Source organism: Elephas maximus, chromosome 14, assembly GCF_024166365.1.
Source record: "Elephas maximus indicus isolate mEleMax1 chromosome 14, mEleMax1 primary haplotype, whole genome shotgun sequence".
NCBI classification, from domain to species: domain Eukaryota; kingdom Metazoa; phylum Chordata; class Mammalia; order Proboscidea; family Elephantidae; genus Elephas; species Elephas maximus.
In genome coordinates, this window is record NC_064832.1 from 95,977,618 (window position 1) to 95,998,851 (window position 21,234).

Here is a 21,234-nt window from a genome sequence, read left to right on the forward strand (position 1 = left end):
GGTTTCAACAGTGCTTCCAAACTAAGAAAGACTAGGAAGAAAGGCCTGGTAATCTACTTCTGAAAATTGGCCAGTGGAAACCCTATGACTTCCCAGATATAACCAAAAACCTCACAGAATTGGTTTACTGGGTTTGAAAGCTTAGGACCATAGTCTCATGGGACAACTTGGTCAACTGGCACAACATAGTCTATAAAGTTTATCTCCTACATCCTAGTTTGGTGAGTAGAGCTTATGGGGTCTTAAAAGCTTGCCACCCACCATCTAATATACAACCATTGGTCCCTATTCCTCTGGAGTGAAGAGGATGAAGGAAACCAAAGACTCAAAGAAAAAACTAGTCTTCAGGACTAATCGCCTATACAAACCACTGCCTCATCTATCCTGAGACCAGGAGAACTAGATGGTGCCTGGCTACCTCTATTGATCATTCTGATCAGGGTCACCATAGATGGTCCCAGACAGAATGGAAGAAAATTGTAGAACAGAACTCAAATTCTTAAAAAAAAGGCCAGACTTACTGGACTGGTTGAAACTAGAGGAACCCCTGAGACTATCGCCCTCAGATACTCTTTAAAATTTGAACTGATATCACATCCCGAGGTCATCTTTTGGCTAAATAACAGATTGGCTCATAAAAATAAATAACATTACCCATGAGTACTGTGCTCCTCTAAAAAAAAAAAAAAATCATCCACATAAGACTAAACGGTCAGCATTTACCCTAAAGCAAATATGAGAAGGTAAGGGAGGGCAGGGAAGCCAGATTAATGGAAACAGAGCAACCAGAAGGAGAACAATGAGAATGTTGACACAATGTGGAAAATGTAACCAGTGTCAATGAACAATATGTATCAAAATTATTAAATGGAAACCTAATCTGCTGTGTAAACTTTCACCAAAAACACAGTAAAATATTGAAAAGAAAAAGAAAACTCGATTGAGTATAATAGTCTGATTTGCAAAAGATCACGGGGATGGTGCAGAGCCAGGACTTGTGGTGTGTGGGGTTGCCCTGAGTCAGGGGCTGGTTCAAGGGCAGCTAACAATGATACCCAAGCTTACTTTCCTTATGGAGAAAATGGGGAGAATCCCTACCTCAATGGATTAAATATGATAATGCATGCTAAGCACTTATCACAGCTCCTGGAGAACAGCTAGTACTCAATAAAGTATGGTTTTGTTTCAGACTGAAATTTCCTGTCTCATTCATGCAGAGGGCATTGCACAAGCAAAGTCCTGCAAGTGAAAGGGTGCACAGTGACTTTGCAAACTGAGAGGTGTTCCCTAGAACTTCTAGAGAAAAGTCAAAAGGGAGGATGGAGGAAGATGAGGTGTCTTGGTGCTGTTACACTGTCCCCGGCCCCCTCACACCACTATGAAATGGACCCACCTGAGAACAAACACACACTTGAAATGAAATGTTGTTGGAAAGAATGAAGGAAAAGACACTTGGCATGAACCCACAGACCCGCTCCTGAACTCTCTTAATGTGCTAATCTCTGTGTGGTATTTGGTTCTCATATGGGGTTGACGTATTCAACTAAACAAACGTCTGAAAGATCACCATAAGGAACTGAGATATTGGATGTCTTTAAGGAAACCCTTTGATAAAAATGAAAGCAAAATGAAATGCCGGGGCAAACTTCTCAAAGGTTACCATAAAGAACTGAGATATTTTACATCTTTATGCAAACACTTTGATAAAAATTAAAGCAAAATGAAATGCTGGAGCAAAACCAACCTCACCGTGGGTTTATAATGGACTTATTTACGATGGTAATGATAATAACAGGATATCAGGAGGACAAACATAGATGGTCTGCTGTTCCAGCATTTGGGTTCGGTTCATCTGTTTTTAATCTATGCTGGTGAGCTGCTCCTGCTGGGACAGCTAATGGTGGCGTGAGGCATGGACACCTACCTTTTTCCTTTGGAAGTTCACATCAAGTTTCATTGAGGCACACTTGTTCAGTGTATTTAGTCGTCTAAAAAGAAAAAAAAATGGGATGATTACTACCATCAATGAACCTAAAGCTTCTTTCAGCTTGATAACCAAAAACCACCAAGCTGTAGAGCTGACTCAACTCATGGAGACCTCATGTGTGTCAGAGTAGACCTGTGCTGCACAGGGTTTTCATTGGCTGATTTTCTGGAAGTAGATTGCTTACCCTTTCTTCAGAGGTGTCTCTGGGTGGACTGGGACCTCCAGCCTTTCATTTAGCAGTTGAGCACATTAACTGTTTGTACCCCCCAGGGATTCCTTCCTGATGGATTCCCTACAGCCTTCAGTACGGATTGCACCAAACATAAAGAAAACAAAAATCCTCACCAATGGACCAATAAGCAACATCATGATAAATGGAGAAAAGATAGAAGTTGTCAAGGATTTCTTTTACTTGGATCCACAATCAATGCCCATGGAAGCAGCAGTCAAGAAATCAAAGGATGTGTTGCATTGGACAAACCTGCTGCAAAAGATCTCTTTAAAGTGTTGAAAAGCAAAGATGTCAGTTTGAGGGCTAAGATGCACCTGACCCAAGCCATGATGTTTTCAATCATCTCATATGCATGCGATAGCTGGACAATGAATAAGGAAGATGGAAGCAGAACTCATGCTTTGAATTATGGTGTTAGCAAAGAATACTGAATATACCACGGACTGCCAGAAGCGTAAACAAATTTGTCTTGGGAGAAGGATAGCCAGAATGCTCCTTAGAAGTATGGACGGTAAGACTATGTCTCATGTACTTTGGACACGTTATCAGAAGAGACCAGTCCCTGGAGAAGGATATCATGCTTGGTAAAGTAGAGGGTCAGAAAAAAGGAGGAAGACCCTCAAGGAGATGGATTGACACAGTGGCTGCAACAATGGGCTCAAGCATAATGATTGTGAAGATGGCACAGGATCAGGCAGTGTTTTGTTCTTTTGTACGTAAGGTCTCTGTGACTTGGAACCAACTCGATGGCACTTAAGAACAACAACAGCAACAACAGGGAATTCTTCCAGTTTGATAGCCAGTTGCTGTCCAGCAGAATCTGACTCATGGTGACCCCATGTGTGTCAGAGTAGAACTGTGCTCCATGGGGTTTTCAATGGCTGATTATTTGGAAGCAAGTCACCAGGCCTTACTTCCAAGGTGCCTCTAGGTGGGTTTGAACTGCCAGCCTTTCATTAGTAAGTCAAGTGTTTAACTGTTTTCATCACCCAGGGACTCCTTCCAGTTTGATAGAAACCAAACCAACTCATAGCGACACTATAGGACACAGTAGAACTGCCCCATACAGTTTCCAAGGCTGTAATCTATAGGAAAACAGGCTGGGGTTTGAGGGTTTAAAACCTTAATCTCACAGGACAATTCAGTCAACTCTCATAATACAGTTCTTAAAGTTCATGTTTTGAATCCTGGTTAGGTGAGTAGTGTCTGGGGTCTTAAAAGCTCACAAGCAGCCATCTAAGATACAACTATTGGCCTTTACTTGTTAAGAGCAAAAGAAAAAGAAGGAAACCAGAGTCTCAGAGAAGAAACCAGTCTATAGGGCTAATAGCCTACATGAGCCACAGCCTCATCTACCCTGAGGCCAGAAGAACTAGATGGTTCTGATCATGGCCATGATGTATGGATCCTAATAGAATGAGAGAAAAATGCAGAACAGAGCTCAAATTCTTAAAAAGTCCAGACTTACTGGACTAGTTGAGACCAGAAGACTCCCTGAGACAACTGCCCTGAGACACTCTTTAAACCTTGAACTGAAACTATCCCCTGAGGTCACTTTGTAGCATAATAACAGAATGGCACACAAAATAAAGGATATTATCTGTGAGTACAGTGCTCCATTAAAAAGTCATTTATTTGAGACCAAAAGGTCAACAATCACTCTAAAGCAAAGATGAGAAGGTAAGAAGGCAGGGAAACTAGAGTACTGGAAATGGAAAAACCAGAGCACAACTAAAGAGAATGGTGACACATTGTGAAAAACATAACTGATGTCACTGAACAATTTGTGTAGAAATTGTCAACGGGAGCCTAATTCGCTGGTTAGACTTTCATGAGGAACACAATAAAATATTATTAGAAAAAAAAATTGCTTCTCTGTGGGGAGAAAACATTTGTAAAACAGACACCTGACACAGAGCATATTCAGAATACATATAGACACTCTTAAACTGAATAATAAGTGAAATAATCTTATTAAGAAAAAATGAGCAAATTATTTCAGCAGACACTTCCAGCTACTGGAAGAAGCAGAACTGGTTTGTCATTCCCCAAGTGCTCCACCCCCAGAGATTTGCTATTATCTCACCTGTCTGGCTGCTCCCTGGAAACCCGACTTATAGTATTTTTCTTTGACCAGGCTCAGAGCTCATCACTGAGAATAGCTGTTTCCAAGGGTGTATGTCAAAAGTAACCAGGGACAATTATTTAACATTGTAATTGCTTGAGACAGTGATAACTGTTGAAGCAAACAAGAAGCTGACCAAAACGTAAAAGGAACAGCTGGAATGAGCTGTCCATAGAGGGCTTGGTAAAGTTCTGACATGTATAAATCTAAATGGCCATATGCATGTGTAGGACTGTGTACATTCCCAGGAAAGACCTGAGAAGGCCCTAATCTCTCACCTCTGGTTGGCCTTGACACTCTTCATAAGCAGGACGTAAATTGATGGCTGGAGCCTTGAAGATGTGCCCAGCATGTATACAGGGCCTCTTGGCAAAGGCATTTCAGGACATTTCTGTCCAATCCTTTACTGACTACTAAGGAAACTTGAGTAGAGAATTAGGAGGCCATACATGACAGAGAATACAGATTTTAGAGAATTAGTTGAGGGAAGTTACTAAACAGATATTAACAACAAATTTTGGGAAGCAGGGCTCTGATTTTTACGGTTGCCGCATAATATCTAAAGTGTCCGAATAGTCAACAAAAAATTATGAGACATAATTATGAGACAAAAAGAAACAAACCAAAAAAAGAAAAAGAAAAAAAAAAAACCCAAGAAAGTATGTTCCACACACAGGAAAAAAAGCAGTCAACACAGCTGTCACAGAGGAAGTTCAGACATTGGAGTTAGTAGACAACAACTTTAAATTAGGTATTTCAAGTATCTTCAAAGAGCTAAAGGAAACCATGTCTAAATAACTAAAGAAGTATGAGAATGATGTCTCACCAAGTTAATAATACCAATAAAGAGACAGAAATTATGAAAAAATAACCAAATAGAAATTCTGAGTTGAAAAGTACAGCAAGTGAGATGACAAATTCACTAGAGGGGCTCAACAGCAGCCTTGAGTAGACAAAAGAAAAAATCAGCAAACTTAAAGAGGTCAGTTGAGACTATACAGTCTATGGTACAGAAAGAAAAAAGATGGAAGGAAATGAAAAGAGCTTCAGGGGTCTGTGTAACACCACCAAGTGTGCCAACATATACATAGTGGGAATTCCCGAAGCAGAGGGGAGTGAGAAAAAGGACAAGGAATATTTGAAGAAATAATGGCCAAAATTTTCCCCAAATTTAAATTCAAGAAAGTCAACAAACTCCACATGAGGTAACTCAAAAAGATCCACACCTAGACGCACCATAATCAAACTGCTAAAAGCTAAAGACAAAGAGAATCGTGAAGGCAGCCAGAGAGAAGTGAGTCATCACCTAAAAGGGATTCCCAGTAAGATTAACAGCTGATTTCCAATAAGAAATCATGGAGACCAGAAGGCGGTGAGATGGTATATTCAAAGTGCTGAGAGAAAAGACTGTTAACCAAAAACTGTATCTCCAAAAAACTATCCTTCAAAAGTGAAAGAGAAATTAAGATATTCCTAGATAAACAAAAACTGAGAGAATCCATTGCTAGCCCTATAAGAAATGCTAAAAGAATCTTTCAGACTGAAATGAAAGGACACTGAACAGTAATTTGAATCCATATGAAAAAAATAAAGAGATGGGAATATATATAATACAGTAGGTTGTTGTTGTCAGGTGCCGTCAAGTCGATTTCAACCCACAGTGACCCATGTACAACAGAACGAAATACTGCCTGGTCCTGCACCGTTTTCATAATCATTGCTATGTTTGAGCCTATTGTTGCAGCCACTGTGTCGATTCATCTGGTTGAGGGTCTTCCTCTTTTTTGTTGATCCTCTGCTTTACCAAGCATAATGTCCTTCTCCAGGGACTAGTCCCTCCTGATAACATGTCCAAACTATGTCTCATCAACCTCGCTTCTAAGAAACACTCTGGCTGTACTTCCTCCAAGATAGATTTGTTTGTTCCTCTGGCACTCACTAAATGTTAGCTAGAGGTCTCTGGGTAGTACAAACAGTTAATGGGCTCAGCTGCTAACTGAAAGGTTGGAAGTTTGAGTCTACCCAGAGGACTCAAAAGGCCTGGCAATCTATTTCAGAAAAATCAGCCATTGAAAATCCTATGGAGAAAAATTATATGCAGTTGCCATGAGACAGAATCGACTTGACGGCAACTCCTTCTTCTTCTTCTTCTTTTTTTTAATATTCAGCACTATTATCTATTATCTGGCAAAGCAAGACTTTTAATGCTGCTAATTTTTTTAAATGATGAAATATAAATATCTAAAAGAAGAAAGGATAGAAGTAAATATCATTAAAAGCATAAACCCTCTCCACTCCCTCAGCCTCCCAGCTGACTTTAGTAGCTTCTCAGGGACTGCTCTTGAAAGTGTAGGCACATAAATGTCATTTGGAGCAGCTCTTTGGAAAAGGTCACATAAAAAGTCCATCAAAAAATACAAAATCAATGTTTTTTATATAAAATAATCCACACTAGTGAAATCCTCTATCTTTGACCCTACCATGTCCGTACATGACGGTGCCCCAGACTTGAGCCCCATACCATATAATTTATCATCGGGGTGAGGTTCACTGGGGGAAGGGGAAGAAGATGCTTTTTCCTGTATGTCAGTTTTATTAAAAATAAAATTTTGCTCCAGGTTGCATTAAAGTAGAAGAGTTCTGGTGGCGTGGTGGTTAAGTGCTCGGCTGCTAACCAAAAGGTTGGTGGTTCAAACCCACTAGCCCCTCTGCAGGAGAAAGACTTGGCGACCTGCTTCTGTAAAGATCAGCCTTGGAAATCCTTTGGAGCAGTTCTGTTCCACAGGATAGGGTCGCTATAAGTTGGAATCAACTCCATGGCAATGGGTTGCATTAAAGTGTTTTGGAGTTAAAATGTCTGGGTCAAAACAGCGACATCAAAATATCACGTGTTCTTATCTGGATAATTCCTACTGGCCTTAAGGTCCTTGTTCTGGGAGGCCTGTCTACCCCCCTTCCCCCATTAGGTACTCCACATCTGTACTTAACAGCGGTCATGCCATCTGTCAAAATAAATCATCATTTATTCATTTATCAACCTTGGCACTATGGGCATTTGGGGCCAGATAATCTTTTGCCTTCAGCAAAGACAGCAAACTTGAATTGTTTCTGGGCTCTAGAATTGAAAGCTACACACCCGATAATCAGGGCTGGGCTTGGGTCCTTCCTGCCATGGAGCCCTTTAGTACAATTCATCCAAACCAATAAAAAAAGGTAATACAGTTCGACAACTCTCCAAGACTAACTGCACCTAGTCCATTCATTGTCCCTGGTGGCACGAATGGCTAAGTGCTTGGCTACTAATGGAAAGGTTGGAGATTCGAGTCCACCCAGAGGCACCTTGAAGAAAGGGCTGGCCATCTACTTAAAAAAAGTAGAAATCAGCCACAGAAAATCCATAACTCTACTCTGACACATATGGGGTGGCTACGAGTCAGAACTGACTTGGCAGCAATAGGTTTGGCTTTTTTTAAAAAATCCATTTACCGTCTGTCAGAAAACCAAAGGTGAACCAGATTCTTGCCATGGATAACAACAGCAGGAGACCTTCTTCCTTTATCTACCTGGCAGAACCTACCTACCCTCCAGCTCTGGTAACTTTCACAGCCTGTACCAGCTCAGCATTTCAAACACCTGTAACCAAGGCACAGCCAAGGGAACTGTGAAAACAAAGCAGGAGCCCAGCTCCCCTCTGTGACTGCAGAGCACACCTTAGAAGAAAACACCTGTAAGCAAGGCACAGCCCAGGGAACTGTGAGAATGAGGCAGGAGCCCGGCCCCGCTCTGTGACTGCAGCGCACATAGCAGAAGAGGAACAAGATCACAACTGCTTGCTACTCTCCCAGTATAAATCATTACTTACTATCTGAATGGGCAGGCGTCTAATTAGCCACTTATCAATCTCAAAGTTTGCAAAGTGCTGGCATTCCCCTGGGGCTAGAGATCTCCCTTCTGCCTGCTTTCTGCTGTTTGCCACACGGGAATCTGCATCTTGGTGGCAGAGTGCGTGCAGAAGGCAAAGCAGCTCCATGCCTTTTCCCTTCAGCCCCCGCCTCCATCCCTGCCGACCTCCTCTGCCTGTGTCCTTTGATCCACCCCCCCATGTGCCAACTCCCTCGGCCTCTGTTCTACCCACAGCTCTGTGTCTTTTTAGCGCCTACGCCCTAAGCATCTCAGTTCACACACCTACAGCCAAACGGTTTTCTTACTTCATAATATTTTTGGAGGCATAGCTGTCATAAGAGTTATTCCAGTTATAACAGCCTCCTGCCACTGTATCTGTTTTTATCCACGCTGAACCGTTATCAACAGGTTTGTGTTGTCTGGCATAGCTGCAGTGCTACTGTTTATGCAGTGGCGCAGTGGTTAAGCACTTGGCTGCTAGCTGAAAAGTAAGCGGTTCGAACCCACCCATCGGCTCCACGGGACAAAGGCCTGTTGATCTGCTCCCATAAAGATTACAGCCTAGAAAACCAATGGGGCAGGTCTACTCTGTCACACTGGGTGGCTATGAGTCGGAGCAAACTCAGCGGCACCCAACAACAACAACAATGATTTCACATAATTATACTGGCTTGTCCCTGTAAGGTGTCCAAAAGGCTTTTTTTTTTTTTTTTTAAGAGTAGACATCGACGGAAAATTCCACAACTTAGCCAGGTACCTCAGATAACATGCAGTGGTGAGTGGGTAAGGACTTACCACCCACACGTTTGAGCTTCAAAGTTGGGCCCACTAAGTCTCATAGTCATCCTATGAATAGAACTGCACAGCCTGAGAGGATGTTTGCCTCTGAAATTCTGATTTAAAAATGTGATAGAATTTTTATTCTCAGTTTACAATATCATCTTTCATTAAAATTTTATATTTAAGCTCAAGGATTCTATGAAAAAGCTACCAGAATAATGACTGAGTTTAAAAAGATTCCAGGATATAAGGACAATACACAAAACATCTTTATAATGAACAATTGAAATTTAAAATAATTTTTTAAAAAAAGTATCGATTTTTTTTTTTTTTATCATTTAAAATAGCACCAAATCTAAAAATAAAAACAACAAAAAAAAAACCCAAACCAAGGGCTGTTTGGTTGACCCTGACTCATGGCAACCCCACGTGTATCCGAGCAGAGCTGTGCTTCGGGAGGTTTTCAGTCGTTGGCAAAAAACACGAAACCCTTAGGCACTGACGAACGTGTGCAGATCTGCCGGCAAAAAACATGAAACCCTTAGGCACTGACGAACGTGTGCGGATCTGCATGTTGACAGCTGTGAATCACGGTTGGAAAATTAACGGGATCTAAATATATATAGAGACATATACTATGTTTATGTATTGAAGACTCAATATTGTTAACATGTCAATTTTCCCCAAACTGATCTATAGATTCAACAAATTCTATTCAAAACTACAGTAAGATTTTCTTTTTATAGATCTTAATGACCGTTTCTAAAATTTATATGGAAAGGCAAAGGAACTGGAGTAGCCAAACCATCCTGACGGAGAAGAAGAAAGCAGGATTCACACCACCTGACTCTAAGACTTACCTAAAGCTAAAGTATTCCAGACAGAGCCATCCTGAAGAAAGGACAGGCACACAGATAAATGAAACAGAACAGAGTCTACGATAGACTCATACATACATGGTCAGTTGATTCACAATAAAACTGAAAGGGAAAATCCAATGAAGAAAGTATAGTCTTTTCACCTGGGTGCTGAAACAAACGGCCATCACATGCAAAAAAATGAATCTCGAGCCATACTTTGTACCACATACATCTTTGTGACCTCATGTTAGACAAAAGTTTACTAGATATCACATTAAAAGCACGAAAGGAAAAAACTGATAAAACTGGACTTGAGCAAAATTCAACACTTTTGTCTCATAAAAGAGATTGTTAAGAGATTGGAAACACAAGCTATACACTGGTAGACAGTATCTTCAAAATTCCTATTTAGCAAAGGACTTATGTCTATAACATATAAAGAACTCTCAAAGTGAAATAAGAAAATATACAACCCAGTTTAAAAAAATGGGTAAAAGATTTGAACAGACGGTTCAAATAAATGGCAAATAAACACACGAAAAAATGTTTAACACCATTAGTCACTAAGGAAATGTTGGGTGCCATCAAGTCGATTCTGACTCATAGCAACCCCATGTGACAAAGTAGGACTGCCCCACAGGGTTTCCTAGGCTGCAATCTTTACGGAAGCCAACTGCCACATATTTTTCCTCATCAACTTTTGCAAATGGCATTTTGTTCTTGTTTGTTTTCTAGTCCAAGTAGCCCATCTCTGGAATTCAGGATTTGAAGACAGCTGCTAACCAAAGGGTTGGCAGTTTGAATCCTCCAGGAGCTCCTTGGAAAATCTATGAAGCAGTTCTACTCTGTCCTGTAGGGTTGCTATGAGTTGGAATCGACTCGACGGTACTGGGTTTTGCTCTTTTACCCACTTAAGTCATTTAATTAAGGAAATTAAATTAAAATGACAATGAGATATGACTAGACACCTATTACCAAAACCGAAAACTAAACCCGTTGCTGTAGCGTCGATTCTGACTCATAGTGACCCTATTAGGATCCCTGAAAACAAAACAAAAACTGACAATACCAAGTACTGACAAAGAGGTGGGGCAACTGGAACTCTCATGCATTGTGGGTGCGAATACAAAATAGTATGGCCCATTTGGAGAACAGTTACGTGGCTTCTTGTAAAGTTAAAATACACTTATCATATTTTAACCATAATCCCATTCATAAGTTTTTATCCAAAAGAAATGAAAGCTTGTGCTAACACAAAACTTGGATATGAATGTTTACAGTGGCTTTATAATCACCTAAACTGGAAACAACTCAAATATCCTTCCACCGTTGAGTGGAAGAGTAAACTCCAGTACATCTATACAATGGTATACTAAAAAAAACAAACCAAACCCAGTGCCGTCGAGTCGATTCCGACTCATAGCGACCCTATAGAACAGAGTAGAACTGCCCCACAGAGTTTCCAAGGAGCACCTGGCAGATTCGAACTGCCGACCTTTGGTCAGCAGCTATAGCACTTAACCACTACGCCACCAGGGCTTCCAGCAGTATACCACTCGGTGATAAAAAGGAAAGAATTACCAATACGCACAACAGCACGGATGAATCTTGAGTGCTTTATTCTAAGTGAAAGAAGCCAGACTCAAAAAGTTAGTTACTTTTTTTATTTCACTTGTATGACATTCCGGAAAAAGAAAACTATAGGAACAAAAAATAATTAGTGTTTGGCAGGGGCTAGGAGTAGAGACTGAAGACAAAGGAGGACCTGGAATTTTGGGGGGTGATGCCTTTGGTGGTGGTTACATGATGGTACGCATTTGTCAAAACTCAAAAAACTGTACATGGAGAACAGTGGATTTTACTTTATACATATATGACTTAATTTAAGGACACTTGGTGGTGCAATGGTTAAGCACTCGGCTGTTAAAGGAAAGGTTGGTGCTTCAAACCCATCTAGCAGCCCCTCAGGAGAAAGACCTGGAGATCTGCTCCCACAAAGATTAAAAAAAAAAACTAAATCCATTGCCATTGAGTTGATTCCGACACACTGTGACGTTATAGGACAAAGTAGAACTGCCCCATAGGGATGGCTACGCCGTCTACTGCTAACCAGTTGCTCCGCAGGAGAAGTATGTGGCAGTTGGCATCCATAAAGACTGCAGCCTAGGAAACCCTATGGGGCAGTTCTACTCTGTCACATGGGGTCGCTATGAGTCAGAATCGACTTGATGGCACCCAACAACAACAGCAAAGAATAAGAACCTCATCAACTTTTGCAAATGGCATTTTGTTCTTGTTTGTTTCTAGTCCCAATAGCACATTTCTGGAATTTGCGATTTGAAGATTGCTTTGCTCTTTTACCCACTTAAGTAAATCCATTGTATTATTTTCCTTGAACATTCAGAGACCATTTCTTAACATAAACATATTTTTCCTCCGTATAGAAACCCTAGAGTGGCTGCCTTAAGACAAGCATATATATGTGTCTTGTTGTTGCTGTTAGGCGCCATCGAGTCGGGTCCAACTCATAGCGACCCATGCACAACAGAACGAACACTGCCCGGTCCTGCGCCATCCTCACAATCGTTATGCTTGAGCTCATTGTTGCAGCCACTGTGTCAGTCCACCTCGTTGAGGGTCTTCCTCTTTTCCGCTGACCCTGTACTCTGCCAAGCATGATGTCCTTCTCCAGGTACTGATCCCTCCTGACATGTCCAAAGTATGTAAGACACAGTCTCGCCATCCTTGCCTCTAAGGAGCATTCTGGCCGTACTTCTTCCAGGACAGATTTGTTTGTTCTTTTGGCAGTCCAAGGTATATTCAATATTCTTCGCCAACACCACAATTCAAAGGCATCAACTCTTCTTCAGTCTTCCTTATTCATTGTCCAGCTTTCACATGCATGTCCTCTTCACTTTCAGCAAGCAAGGTTGTGTCATCTGCATAACGCAGGATGTTAACGAGCCTTCCTCCAATCCTGATGCCCCGTTCTTCTTCATATAGTCCAGCTTCTTGGATTATTTGTTCAGCATACAGATTGGATTATTTGTTCAGCATACAGATTAAATAGGTATGGTGAAAGAATACAACCCTGACGCACACCTTTCCTGACTTTAAACCAATCAGTATCCCCTTGTTCTGTCTAAACAACTGCCTCTTGATATATGTAAAGGTTCCTCATGAGCACAATTAAGTGTTCTGGAATTCCCATTCTTCGCAATGTCATCCATAATTTGTTATGATCCACACAGTCGAATGCCTTTGCATAGTCAATAAAACACAGGTAAACATCCTTCTGGTATTCTCTGCTTTCAGCCAGGATCCATCTGACATCAGCAATGATATCCCTGGTTCCATGTCCTCTTCTGAAACCGGCCTGAATTTCTGGCAGTTCCCTGTTGATACACTGCTGCAGCTGTTTTTGAATGATCTTCAGCAAAATTTTGCTTGCGTGTGATATTGATGATATTGTTCTATAATTTCCACATTCGGTTGGATCACGTGTCTTGGCAATAGGCATAAACATGGATCTGTTCCAGTCAGTTGGCCAGGTACCTGTCTTTCACATTTCTTGGCATAGACGAATGAGCACCTCCAGCACTGCATCTGTTTGTTGAAACATCTCAGTTGATATTCCATCAATTCCTGGAGCCTTGTTTTTCACCAATGCCTTCAGAGCAGCTCGGACTTCTTCCTTCAGTACCATCGGTTCCTGATCATATGCCACCTCTTGAAATGGTTGAACATCGACTAATTCTTTTTGGTATAATGACTCTGTGTATTCCTTCCATCTTCTTTTGATGCTTCCTGTGTCGTTTAATATTTTCGCCATGGAATCCTTCACTATTGTAACTCGAGGCTTGAATTTTTTCTTCAGTTTTTTCAGCTTGAGAAACGCCGAGCGTGTTCTTCCCTTTTGGTTTTCCATCTCCAGCTCTTTGCACATGTCATTGTAATATTTTACTTTGTCTTCTCGAGAGGCCCTTTGAAATCTTCTGTTCAGTTCTTTTACTTTTTCAATTCTTCCTTGTGCTTTAGCTGCTTGACGCTCAAGAGCAAGTCTCAGAGTCTCCTCTGACATCCATCTTGGTCTTTTCTTTCTTTCCTGTCTTTTCAGTGACCTCTTGCTTTCTTCATGGATGATGTCCTTGACGTCATTCCACAACTTGTCTGGTCTTTGATCACTAGTGGTCAGTGCATCAAATCTGTTCTTCAGATGGTCTCTAAATTCAGGTGGGATATACTCAAGGTCATATTTTGGCTCTCGTGGACTTGCTCCGATTTTCTTCAGTTTCAGCTTGAACTTGCATATGAGCACTTGATGGCCTGTTCCACAGTCAGCCCCTGGCCTTGTTCTGACTGATGATATTGAGCTTTTCCAGCGTCTCTTTCCACAGGTGTAGTCCATTTGCTTTCTTTGTGTTCCATCTGGCGAGGTCCATGTATACAGTCACTGTTTATGTTGGTGAAAGAAGGTATTTGCAATGATGAAGTCGTTGGTCTTGTAAAATGCTCTCATTCGATCTCCGGGATTGTTTCTATCACCAAGGCCATATTTTCCAACTACTGATCCTTCTTCTTTGTTTCCAACTTTCGCATTCTAATCACCAGTAATTATCAATGCATCTTGACTGCATGTTCGATCAATTTCAGACTGCAGCAGCTGATAAAAATCTATTTCTTCATCTTTGGCCCTAGTGGTTGGTGCGTAAATTTGAATAATAGTCGTATTAACTGGTCTTCCTTGTAGGCGTATGGATATTATCCTATCACTAACAGCATTGTACTTCAGGATAGATCTTGAAACGTTCTTTTTGACGATGAACACAATATCATTCCTCTTCGAGTTGTCATTCCCAGCATAGTAGACTATATGATTGTCTGATTCCAAATGGCCAATACCAGTCCATTTCAGCTCACTAATGCCTAGGATATTGATGTTTATGCGTTCCATTTCATTTTTGACGATTTCCAATTTTCCTAGATTCATACTTCATACATTCCAGGTTCCGATTATTAATGGATGCTTGCATTTGTTTCTTCTCATTTTGAATCGTGCCACATCAGCAAATGAAGGTCCCGAAAGCTTTACTCCATCCACGTCATTAAGGTTGACTCTACTTTGAGGAGGCAGCTCTTCCCCAGTCATCTTATGAGTGCTTTCCAACCTGGGGGGTCATCATCTAGCTTTACTCTGTATGTGCCTTAAGACCAGACAAGTCTAGGACTATGTACACAGTATTCTAACATGAATGAGTCCTGGTGGAGCAACAGGTAAGCCTTGGCTGCTAACCGAAGGGTCAGTGAATCAAACCCACCCAGAGGCTGCAAGGGAGAAAGACCTGACAATCTGCTCCTGTAAAGATCACAGTCAAGAAAAACCTATGGGGTAGCTTCTACTCTATCATATGGGGTCACTATGAGTCGAAATGGACTTGATGGCAACTAATAACAGCATCTATCATAGACTGGTCTCCTTCTTGACAAAAGTTTTGCTCATTACTTTCACCTTAAGCTGCCGTCTTTCCTACATCAAATGCAGAGTCTACTAGAAAGAATGTTGGGTGGAAAGTTACAAGTACTGGGTTGATGATCAGTTCTGCCCATAACTAGCTGTGGCCTCAGAAAAACAACTCACATCTGCCAAGGTAACATTTCTCTCCAGCTCTGACTTCTCTCCAGTGCCCTAGTTAGATGACTTCAAACACCTACTGTTACAATGATATATTTTATTAAAATCCAAATTATAATTGTGACTTATTTGTTCATGTATTCATACCTGATTTCTTCACCTAGATTTCTCTAATCAGACTAGGAACTTGTTCAGGGGAGGGAATTAAGGTCTTTGCATCCTTACGGCAGATGTCACATAGCGAGATCTTCACTATACTCTGCTTTGCTGATATAATTACTGGACTTTGCAGAAAATACAGCCAAGTTCGACTACTCATGGAATTTCTCAGGGTCTTCCCTGACACTCATGCTGTGGCCGCCCATGTTGCCTCCTCCCACTGATTTGCCTGTGCCCCCAATAGCTCTCTATATCATTATCTTATACATTTGTTTAATAGCATTTAACACTCTCTGAAGTTCTCTCTATCGATCAATTGATCTATCGCTCTATCATCTATCTACCAATCACATCTGTGAATCATATCTATCATCTATATCATCTCTATTATCTCTCTCTATCATCTCTGTCTATCCTCTCTCTATCTGTATCACCTCTCTCATCTCCCTCTACGTCTTTCATCTCTATCTCTACATCTCTCTCTATTATCTCTAGCTTCATCTCTCTATATCTGTCATCTCTATCATCTCTTTCACCTGTCTGTATCATCTCTATGATCTCATTTCTATTTCATCTCTATCTCTATCATCTGTATAATCTGTTTCTCTATCATCTCTCTGTATCTATCATCTATCATCTTTATCATCTCTCTCTAACATGTCTCTATCATCTTTATCTCTATGATCTCTTTCATTTCTATCTCTTCCACCTCTATCTCTATCATCTCTCTATATCATCTCTATAATCTCTGTCTCTATCATCTTTAACATCTCTATGATTTCTGTCACTATCATTTCTATATCTGTCATCTCTGTCTCTACTATCTGTATAATCTCTATCTCTACCATCTCTATAATCTGTCACTATCATCTCTACATCTATCATCTATCTACATCATCTCTCTCATCTCTATCTCTTTCACCTCTAGCTCTATCATCTCTATAATCTCGTTCTTATCATCTCTCTCTGTATCTCATCTCTCTCTCCTTTTTCCTAATCTATATATTTTTTTATTGTCTGAAGCCTCCCACCAGGAGTCAAGCTCCATGAGATCAGGGACTGAGCATGCTCACTGCAGTACATTTAGAACCTGGACCCAGGCCTGGCATGCGGTAGGCAGTAAAAAAATAAACATACATTGAATTGTTGAATTAGCTCCTCAACAGAGAGATATGCATCGCAGACTGAACAATTAAAACAAAAATACTTCACAAGCTTTACCTGCAAAGAGGTTCTACAAGGTCCTTCTCAAGAAAATCATGATCATTCCTGACGGCCACGATGTTGATGGGGAATTGTGAATCTGAGAGAGAGAGAAAGGTATTAACACACCTGGTTTTATCTGAACGGGCACCAAAGCATCGTGGCCACCAAGGTCCTGGACAAGCCACTGATCTTAATCCAGCCGCTCCCCCTCAGGGGCATGTTGGCAGTGCTCGAGACAGCAGGTAGTCTTATTTTTACAACAACAAATGCTTTTAAGAGTACAAAGGAAGGGTGATATAGGAGAATAATCAAGTACTAGACACTGAGTACAGCTGAATACCGAGTGGCAAGTTTTTCCAGCTCACCATGGTCCCAAACATGCTGATAGGAACTCGGAGACAAGCTTCTACACTCCACCGCCTAAAGCGTAGGTCGCTGCCTTCTATCCTGATGAAGTCATGAAATATTCAGTTTTTTCTCAAGAAGGAAATTTCCCAAAACATCCCAAGCTCCGTGGTCTCAAATGCTTTCTTTCATAGCAAAATCCTGAGTCTCTTTGGAGTGGCAGCAGAATACTCAGATAACTGAATCTACCCACAGAGAAGAAGAAATTCCAGTGCCAGAACTTCTCTCCAAAAGGCTATTCAGGCCAGTGCTGGACGTCAAAGGCAACCCTTGGAGCACGGTGTTACCTGAAGGTACCCTATCCATGGAGGTAGGAGTCTGGAGATTACAGGAGTAGAGGCCATGCTTAATCTAACAGACAACGGCGGTTCATTCTCATAGCCCTCTACTCCTTTCTCTTTTTTATATTTTGCACTATCTCTTGCCATTACGACACCTATGTTGATGTTGTGTGCTGCCGAGGCAATCCCGCCACACAGCAACCTCATGGGACAGAGGAGAACTGCCCCAGGGTTTTCCAGGCCGCAGTCGCTAGGAGTCGGTATCGATTCAACGGCAATGGGTTTGGTTTGGTTTTGGTTTAATCTTTACCGGAGCAGATCACCAGGTCTTTCTCCCATGGAGCCCCTGGGTGGATTCAAACCACCAACCTTTGGGCTAGCAGCCAAGTGCTTACCCACTGCATCATCAGAGCTCCTTTGGGAAGGGATACTCATTTCTAAATTGGTATCAGCATAAGCCCTAGGCTTTGCCAAGGCTGAGGAGAAAAAGGAAGCAAAGAAAACTGGTTGAGAAAAGACCAGAAGTCAAAACACAGCCTAATTACACGAGGCTCATTTCATAAGTCTCCCCTCTGGAAGGGGCGATGTAAAGGGAAGGCTGACGTACCCTCGTAGAGCTGACAGTACTGTGGGAAGCCAGCAGCGCGGAGCCAGTCACATGCTTCCTTTGCCTCAATTTCTGAAAAACACAAGAAAGAGAAATGGATGAGTCCACCAGGCGCCCACCGGCACTCTGCCTCATTAAGCCGGGAAAGGACACTAGTGAGCATTGTGCCCAGTGATCACAAAGCAGGATTGTTCTCAGGTGAGTCTGCGCAGGCAGGCAGGCCCAGAAATGGGCTTCTTGTCACGGGGTCTATTAGGATTACCTCCAGTACTGATGCCTAAGTACTTGGATAACAACAAACCCGCAGATTACAAAACACAAAGGCTGAGCTTCAGGCAGGGAAAAGGTTTTATTTACACCCCAAGCAACCAGGGGGCTGGGCAGAGGAGGAAATACGTTATAGTCCCTTTTTTTAAGGTTTTTTTTTTTTTAAGATTTTTCTTTTTTACGTTCCAAAGATAATGATAAGAGTACTTATTCAACACCCTTTTTTCTTTCAGTCTTTGGATAACGGAAGAAGGACTAAAGCTTGTTGCCCTCAAGTGGATTCCAACTCACAGCGACCCTGTAAGACAGAGGAGAATGCCCTACGGGGTTTCTGAGGCTGTGATCTTTATGGAAGCAGACCGCCACAGCTTTCTCCCGGGGAGCAGCTGGTGGCACCGAACTGGCGACCTCTTGGTTAGTAGCTGGGCACTTAACTGTGGCACCACCAGGGCTCCTCTAAAACTGGGCAGTCTATGGAAATACATTTTCTCAAGAAGAAAGGTACTACAAAAATCCAATGTAGTAGTATTTCTTTAATTTTATTAACGACCTGAAGGCTAGATGCATTATTAATAAAAACAAACCAGTCGCCTTCGAGTCGATTCCGACCCACAGTGACTCCATGTGGGTCACAGTAGAGCTGTGCTCCATGGGGTTTTCAATGGCTGTGACCTTAGGAAGTAGACAGCCAGGCCTTTCTTCCAAGGTGCCTCGGGATGGGTTTGAAGTGCCAACCTTTTGGTTAGTTGTTGCTGTTGTTGGTACCCTGAGTCGATTCTGGCTCCTAGCAATCCTGTAGGACAGAGGGCTTAACTGCTAACACCACCACAGACTGTTCATTAGTCACGCACACTGTAAGTGTTTTAGGAGGCACAGAGCAGGAGGCCAGAGCAATGCTGATTATCACAAACTGAGAAACGAGCGTGATGGGGCTGCCCATGCCTCTGAAAGCCAAGGCCAGACCATGTCCTCTGGGTGACATTTTTTGGCAGATACAGACAGCAACGGCCCCCGTGATCACCTTCCTGGAGAAGCTGCGGGTGAGATGGGAGGGGTGCACCGTATGTGAACCAGGTCAGCATCTGACCCTGCGGATCCTGGACCACTTCCCAACCACAACTCTGCTAGAAGAATACAAACACAGGGCACAAGAGGTTCATCTGTCAAAGGGCCAGTTTCCCCAAAGGAAATTAAACAGCCCATTCTAACAGGCCCTACCCAGCCCCTCCTCTCCTGCTGGGATAGGTCCTGGGCAGGTCATTGCGTTTCCATGGAATCGGGGGCTCGTTTTTCTCCTCGGTCCAAAGCCAGAGAGGACAGGGCGTTCCTGGGACCACTGCACACGGAGGATCTGAACTAACATGGGCTGTGGCAGAGACTGTACATCTGGGCTGCACACGGGAAGTCTGAACAGCATAATGCTGAGTCTAATGGAGCTGTTTGGTGTTTGAAAACAGACCAAAGGCCTGATCTTAGCCGAAAGGGAAGAACAAAAACCTACAGCTCTGTCCCACTGATCGGGTTGCATCTGGATTAAAATTTGTCATTACATTAAGGAAAACAGAGCCTGTGGCGGCCGCTGGCCCAGGGTGCCTGTTTCTTTTGGCATCCCCTAATCCACTGTCCCTGAGGATGCCCTGGGTGGTACGAATGGTTAACCGGATTGGCTGCTACAGAAAGGTCAGAGGTTCAAGTCCACCTAGAGGTGCCTAGGAATAAAGCCCTGAAAATCTACTTCTGAAAAACTAGCCACTGGAAACCCTATGGATCAGAGTTCTACTCTGACACACATGCGGTCGCCATGAGTCGGAGTTGACTTGATGGCAGCTGGTACTGGTAAGCCACTGTCACTCCAAATATGGATAATTCTGAATCTCCAGTTTTGTCTCCGACATGAGGGTTTTTCAAGGAATAGCTACCAGCACAGACCTCGTGGGTACTCATGGCTGCTGTGTACACAGCATTCAAGGGCCCTGGTAGTGCAGTAGTTAAAAGCTTGAAAGCCAGCCAAAAGTTTGGCAGTTCTAACTTACCCAGTGGCTCTTCAAGAGAAGAGACCTGGTGCTCTTGTTCTGTAAAGATGACAGCCTAGGAGGACCTATGGGGCAGCTCTACTCTGTCACATGGGGCCACAGACTTGATCATACCCAACAACAACCTCAACCAGCCTTCAGAAACACCGGTGGTGCCGAGCTGGAAATACAGTTTTGGAAAGCATTGCTGTCAGGACGGGTGCCTCTGAGACCCACCAGTGCCAGGCAAGTGCTGTATCTGCGCTTTGTCAGCTACCTTGGGCTTTCTCTGCTGAAGGCACGAGGCGCAGTCATTGCATGGCCCGGAACTTGTCTAGTACTGGTGTGCGAATCCTCTCTGAGGGCTTCCACTTTGATAACCACACAGGTATGTCAAGGGGAGAGGGGCGCCCACTCTTCCTGCAACACGCATAATACTGGGTGAGTTCCCGTCGAGTCGCAGGTCAGCTCCTGCCTTCTCAATTTTTAAGCTTCAGGCTTGCTCTCCCTGTCAGTACAATACAGTCATCGATGTTGTTGTTGGGTTCCATCTACACATGGTGACTCACAGCAACCCCATGCAACAGAATAGAACTACCCCATAGGGCTCCCTAGGCTGTTCTCTTAATGGGAGCAGATGGATAGGTCTTTTCTCTTGTGCAGAGGCTGGGTGGGTTCGAACTGCCAACCTTCTGGTTATCAGCTGAGCGCTTAACATGTGTGTCACCAAAAGCCCGTTGCTGCCAAGTCAAATCCTACTCATAGAGACCCCGTGTGA

At 42.6% G+C, this 21,234-nt stretch overlaps 1 protein-coding gene across 4 annotated transcripts in view; it reads right to left on the reverse strand.

Moving 5' to 3' along the window:
- The window catches only part of STARD13 (StAR related lipid transfer domain containing 13), a 264,419-nt gene that overhangs the window by 54,266 nt on the left and 188,919 nt on the right, over positions 1–21,234 (reverse strand). For all 4 annotated transcript variants that reach the window (XM_049853067.1, XM_049853065.1, XM_049853068.1 and 1 more), the window contains exons 2-4: positions 18,178–18,249; positions 16,900–16,981; positions 1,925–1,988 (exon numbers count right to left, since the gene is read on the reverse strand). In XM_049853067.1, the coding sequence (XP_049709024.1) occupies positions 1,925–1,988; positions 16,900–16,981; positions 18,178–18,249 (218 nt within the window). The remainder of the gene's footprint in view (positions 1–1,924; positions 1,989–16,899; positions 16,982–18,177; positions 18,250–21,234) is intronic.